Below are 6,000 nucleotides of genomic sequence, written 5' to 3' on the forward strand. Positions count from 1 at the left end.
ATTATTGTGATGGAAACCTTGCAGTCACATTTCTTAATGCTTTGAGAAAGATTTACATGTAGGCAAGCAAGAAAAGAAAGGATAGGTTGTCAAAAGAGTAATATAAATTTGTCTCTTACTTACATTGTCATGTATTTTATAAATGGACTTTTCCTATGTACATTTTCTGACTGTCAAAATTCCAATAGTTGAATTGTCAAAAATCGGATACCATACGAATTCACATTCTTTAGTAGTTCTGCCTTCTCCAGCATTTATGAATAGTTGTAACTGCAGAGAGGCTTTCTCAGAATTTTGCATTTTGTTGGCAGCTTCTAGGGCATCACGCCTCGACAGATTAACAACACTGTTTGTTATTTCTATGGAGCCTATGGAGGATTTTGTCAAACACAACTTTACCTTAACTTGCTCAGACAGAGCTCGCTCCATGTCGCCAAGGTTGTAAGTTTTAAAGGATGTACGAAGAGTTTTCTCTTTCCATATGAGTGCTTTCAGGTGTTTGCACTCTTTAACTCCACTGAGTGTAGCACTTCCTACTTTGCTGGGTAAATGATTGAAGAATTCAAGTCTTACATTTGTAAAGGTGAAGTGGCGCCATTTTGCTGTAAAAGAATTTTCAAGTATTAGTTAAGTCCACAGAGCCGCGCAAAATACAATAAAATTTCATGATATTATGATAGGAATATTTTTAAGAAAAACTAAAAGTAACGCTTGTCTTAAATGGTTTAAGATGGCCTAAGGACGACTTGTACCCTGACTTGTATTTCTTTGACGTATGAAACCTCAATCGCCATTTGAATTAAATTCCGCTTTTTATGTTCTTGAGGTCTCAAAACATACACCGGTGCTGTTCCTTGCCTGGTAACAAAAAATACATGACATGGGAAGGGCGTAATGAGGGCCACAAGTGTTACTCGTCCAACAATTGCAAAAAAACTGGTTTTGTGGTTCTAATTCTCTTAAAGTTTGTAAAAATATGCGGAATCGAGGATCAAGACAACTAGCCATTTTTTTTGTTTTAATTTTCAATAGTGAGCGCAGACTGTGTTAAAAAACCTCTAAGGGGACATGACTTTCCAGACGCTGATGCACTTTGTTTGAGCAAAGCCTTCGAACTTGTAAAACATTGCTTTTTTTGCTACAGTGATAAAAAGTGGCTATCCGAAGTATTATTGATCAAAGACCCAACGAGATAATTAAGCTCGTACAACACGTAGAACTGTATAACACTAGAAACCTTTGGAGAAAGATAAATAATAGTACGATTACAAATCATCGCGAAATGGTATAGTCTGAACAGTTTGATCCAAGTTTGATTTTTAGTACTTACCAGGAACTCTAGGGTTATGTGCAGAGTTGATGCACTCCACTAATTCTGACAGCCATTTCAAGTATAGCCATTCCTCAGTTAAAAGTTGCGGCTTCACTACTGGAGCCCGCTTTCTTTCTTTAGAAAAGACGATACTCTATGGTGTATCACAATAAGGATGCTTTAGGCTGTAATGCGTTTCTAACGCCCTTCTTGTTGTCATGTGTTTCGCACATAATTGGCCATTTGTAACGTAGATTTCTACGAGTGAGTGCGCACCGTCTCCTCGTCCAGCCAGTCACGTTCTTGGAGCGGAAGAACCAACTATTCGGATGTGTTTCACATGCGTGTGTTTCAAACCAGAAATTTATTATGAAAGCTACGACAAGGGATATGTGTATTCAAACCGGCTGTAGGTAATGAGATTTACCATTATTTCCAGGCTATTACCCCCCTTACCGAATGGACAGATATGTAAAGTATCTGCGACTATCTGTCTCATATCTGTTAGAGTACTACACAATGTATGTAATGGTTTTATTCATATCTGCAATGATGTTTGCAGATATTTCACAGATATGCTGCAGACCTGAGGAACATATCTGTGGCCTATCTGTCCGTTTAGTGAAGGGGCCGGATTTAAATAGTGCTTCTCTTTTGCAGTTTATCGATCTCTCGGGTTAAAACGTGAAAAACGAAAGTTCATGCTTAGAGCACTTAAAGAGCACAAAAATGCTTTTTCTCAGATTAAAAAGCATTTTGACATGATAAAATGCCTGAATAAAGAGTCATTTTCCGAGTGTCTAGCGGCTTTATCTTGTGTTCGACCTCGACTTTTTTGTGCGTTGTCGAATTCTGTAATAAGACGAAAGGAACGAGCAAGAGAGGCTAATTTCACAAAGAGCGAAGAAAGAAGCAATAGCAAAGACGAAAAGATAGAAACAAAAGAAACAAAGAAGAAAAGAAGCAGGCTAGGATCGTAGATCGCGGCAGGCAAATAAATACAGAGGCAGAGCTCCCCACTTGGCAGCACGTCGACAAAGGAGAACTCGTTGAGAGGGGGACAACATGGACAAAGTGTCGCTAGTCACATTTTTAGTCTGGCAATTATGGCGAAGAGTATTTACAGAAAGACGAAGGTAGAAGCCTCAGAACGCAGTGCACCCCAATCCAACCAGGAGACCAGTTCTACAAAATATTACTGAGTTTTTTTAGTTTAAGGAACGACTGAACCTTTTTACCATGTGAAACAAATTTTCAGCATCTTTTCAGCTGGCTTTAGGTAACTGTTGAATGTAGAAACAGGAACCAAGAAATAACACGCTCTGTAAAGTGTCAAAGTTACTGTTTTCCAGCTCCGATAAGAAAAGCAACTATCGCATGCCGTGTCATTCATAGATAGCTATATGCCAAACCTTATTTCTCAACACGTTTCCTGTGAAAATCCTTCAAATAATTTTTGCCCCACAGAGATGCTACAAGACCCCCAAGCCCAAAATCGGTAGGGGTCAATAACATTTAGGCACTGTTTAGACGGACGCGGTTTCATTTGTCTCACGGTCTTTCCTCCTTTTCTGTCTGCGTGTGTTAAAAGAAACAAACAAACAAGAGTAGGTACGACACCCATTCAGTAAAGGGCGTGCCCTCATGTGAAAATGTGTTCCCCTTAAAGCAATACCTCCTCGAGAACTGCACAATAGAAATCACTCCTGCGTCCGACACAACATTCCAAATTGGGTACTACGCCGACGGAAAGAAAAAGTACTCCATATCATCAGAGATCCAGCTTGCTGAGGTGTTATCCTTGGCAAAGAACGGCATCGTAACCTTGTTGGTGGACCCACATAAAGACTCTTCGAGAGTTACTTCAGGAAAAAAGAGGGAAGGTATTGTTTACAAACTATATAAAACAAGCCACGTTCTGCCACACTTGAAGCTCAACATTCAGGGTTTTCATTTTTTTCACTGTCGTTATCATTTTCTAATATTAGCTAAACCCAACTGCAATACTGTGCTGAGTGAAAGTGAAGAAGATGGTGACCAAAAAAGAGAGAGAGTAGCTATGACGCTTCCTTATTGAGACTGCGAAAAAAAACACCAGCTTCCAGAATTCAAGTTACAATGCTGGGCACGAATGATGGTGAGGAAAATTTAAATTTCCCGCGGATCACTTCCAATGAGCTAAGGCAAATTTAATCACCATTGTTAGAATACACCATTTCAATTTTGTAACGTTGTTGAAATATTAACTTTAAAAGTAGGAGTTGAAGAAATGTGACAGCTATAATTCATATAAATTTTGGACGAACGCATAAAAATAGCACGAGCTGCACCTGGAGTAACGCACGCATTATCGTGCACTGAAACAAAGCGTTTGACAATAGGGAAGCAAATATAATGTAATAAAAAATAATTACAATCCTTTCCCTCCATATCACTTATCTCTGATTTTCCTGAAAACATTGCTTGATACCTATTGTACTTACTATTTTACGGCTTCTGAAGCAAACCTCAATTCATTAACTGCTGCTCATATATAACACTTGGAGCTCATTAGTGTGGCAATTAAAATGGAGGTATTGGTGTTGCTTTTTTGTTTCAGGTAAACGGAACCAACAACGATGAAGACAACCCTCCAGACGTCCCATTTTTTTACTGGGAAGGCGAGAGGTTCGGTCAAACACACCCAACCATTCATTAATGAAGTCACCGAGAATTCTACGGACTTTGAAAAAAAGGTAGGCATCTTAACATTTATCCTACAGATGGATTTTTTGTGTCTGCATGTAGTCAGTTTTAATTAATCAGCTGATTTATTTTTTGGTTTAAACACGCATCCGTAATGCCATCCTTCAGCAGTTGAAGGACCTCAAGAGTTTGAAAGACGATGGTGTTCTTGACGAAAACGAGTTTGCCTCACAGAAGGACAAGCTGTTGACAGAACTTAGCTCTTTATAATTGAAGACAAATTCATAATTTTCATGAATAGTAACTGTTGTAAAAAAGTCATTAAAAATACTCTGCATGTCGAATATAGTTTTCGATTTCTTCATCTGTGATTTAAAGAAACCCTTCTTCAACCATAAGTTCTGGATCCATGCAAAATTGCCAGGCTGCATCGTTTTCCCTGATCCAGCTCTTTACTTGTACAAAAAGTTTTTCACACGGCATAAAATCAGGGCTGTAGGGCGGAAGAAAAAGAACAATCGCTCCCGTTGCATTAATTGCGTCAATTGCTGCTTGCGTGTGATGGATAGCCGCATTATCTAAAAGACAAATAAGAAGGGAAGTTATTAATTTATGGAGGTGGGCTATTTATGGAATTGTTTTTAACAGAGAATTTGGATAAGGGTGGAAACAGTTATTTTACAGTTCGATCAAAATATTAATGTTGCCAAAGATTCTCATGTACCCATTATGACCACTGATCGCGGGTTGATTCCATCAAATGGAAGCAAGTTGGGGCATAGCTTTTCATCCACAAAGCCTTCAAATGTTGCTCCACTGACGTTCCCCTGATAAAGGCCAACATCAATCATGCCTTCTGTACAAATAATAGGAACGGCGGTTATGCGCGGTCCCCAGTTCTGCGCCATACGTTTCACTTCCGCTCATTTACCGATCGTGCTATAACCATTTCTACGTTTAACTTTTTTGTCATGATAAAATTAAAAAACAAACAAACAAACAAACAAATTGAGACCACTAAACGATCAGGGCTAAATAATAGCAAAACAGAGAACGAAATGTTGTGTTAGACAACAAACAAATACATATAAATCCACTTTCATCCAAGAGCATCAACATCTCAGGATTCAGGAGACAAACATCAGACCTAAAAAGTACTCTGTCTGCTTCATATCTTTGAAGGTCAATTGTTGTTAGCTTTAAAATGAGTGATTATGACAATAATAATAATAATAATAATAATAACAATAACAATAACAATAATAATAATAATTAGGAACTGCAAGCTAACAGAATCAATGCAAAGATAGTGAACTATAAAAGTAAGGAAGTAGTAGTCTTGGAGATGTGTTGTCCATGGATTGAGAACAGAGGAAAGAAAGATGAAGAGAAGTCAGTATGGTCCACTACGATTTTCGCTATTGCATAAATAGCGCTCTCTACTGCGAGGATCGTGCATCATACGTATCTACAACCGCAGTTCAAAATGTATCAACTTCATATATTCATTGTATCTGATTTATCATCACGGGTTTATTACGAATCAACTTAACGGCCTGCTCCCAGTTGGCTTGTTAGCTGAATTGGTAGAGCGCTGCACTAGTATCGCAGAGGTCAGTGATTCGAATCCCGTACAGTAGTTGATGCTTCCGGCTCTTATTTGTCAGTGTCGACAGGATTTCCTGGTAGTATGCATGACGCGCGTGTATTGAGACTAAGTAATTTGTTCCTACTAGCAGAAGAGAAGAGAATTTTGACCATGCCCTGCATGGAATTAAACGGAATACAAGTTCGGCCCCTGATTTTAAGTGACTCTGCCTACCCTCTCAAGACATGGCTCATGCGACCCTTTAAGGATAACGGAGCCTTGTCTCCAGCTCAACGATGTTTCAATCGGAAACTTAGCCAAGCTCGTATAGCGGTTGAACTTGGCTTTCGTCAAACCAAGGCCAGATGGTGATGTACGGACACGAAAGTCGACGAGGAGACCTGGAATATTCCTG

The 6,000-nt window shown here is 39.0% G+C and overlaps 2 protein-coding genes across 2 annotated transcripts; one reads left to right on the forward strand and one right to left on the reverse strand.

The window, feature by feature from the left end:
- The first annotated feature begins 2,418 nt into the window (after positions 1-2,418).
- Positions 2,419-4,333, forward strand: LOC148732569 (uncharacterized). The gene is made up of 5 exons (XM_088757866.1): positions 2,419-2,448; positions 2,982-3,195; positions 3,391-3,449; positions 3,912-4,005; positions 4,143-4,333. Exons 1-5 carry the CDS (start codon positions 2,419-2,421, stop codon positions 4,265-4,267), a joined length of 522 nt encoding a protein of 173 aa, XP_088613992.1. The 3' UTR covers positions 4,268-4,333.
- Positions 4,334-4,369: 36 nt separating this feature from the next.
- On the reverse strand, positions 4,370-4,894 carry LOC111321714 (uncharacterized). Its single transcript, XM_022924680.2, has 2 exons — positions 4,722-4,894; positions 4,370-4,575 (listed from the first exon to the last, which is right to left on the reverse strand). The coding sequence occupies exons 1-2, from the start codon at positions 4,846-4,848 to the stop codon at positions 4,370-4,372; spliced, it is 333 nt and encodes a 110-aa protein (XP_022780415.2). The 5' UTR covers positions 4,849-4,894.
- Between the last annotated feature and the right edge of the window lie 1,106 nt (positions 4,895-6,000).

Source organism: Stylophora pistillata, chromosome 4, assembly GCF_964205215.1.
Source record: "Stylophora pistillata chromosome 4, jaStyPist1.2, whole genome shotgun sequence".
Classification (NCBI taxonomy): domain Eukaryota; kingdom Metazoa; phylum Cnidaria; class Anthozoa; order Scleractinia; family Pocilloporidae; genus Stylophora; species Stylophora pistillata.

Bases quoted from the DNA above. Each gene is read 5' to 3' on its own strand.
- LOC111321714 (XM_022924680.2), bottom strand. From the start codon at position 4,848: ATGATTGATGTTGGCCTTTATCAGGGGAACGTCAGTGGAGCAACATTT. The intron at 4,576-4,721 runs GTACATGAGAAT...TTTGTCTTTTAG, and splicing joins GCGATCAGTGGTCATAATGG to ATAATGCGGCTATCCATCAC.
- LOC148732569 (XM_088757866.1), top strand. From the start codon at position 2,419: ATGGCGAAGAGTATTTACAGAAAGACGAAG. The intron at 2,449-2,981 runs GTAGAAGCCTCA...TTCCCCTTAAAG, and splicing joins GTATTTACAGAAAGACGAAG to CAATACCTCCTCGAGAACTG. The intron at 3,196-3,390 runs GTATTGTTTACA...TTCCTTATTGAG, and splicing joins TTCAGGAAAAAAGAGGGAAG to ACTGCGAAAAAAAACACCAG.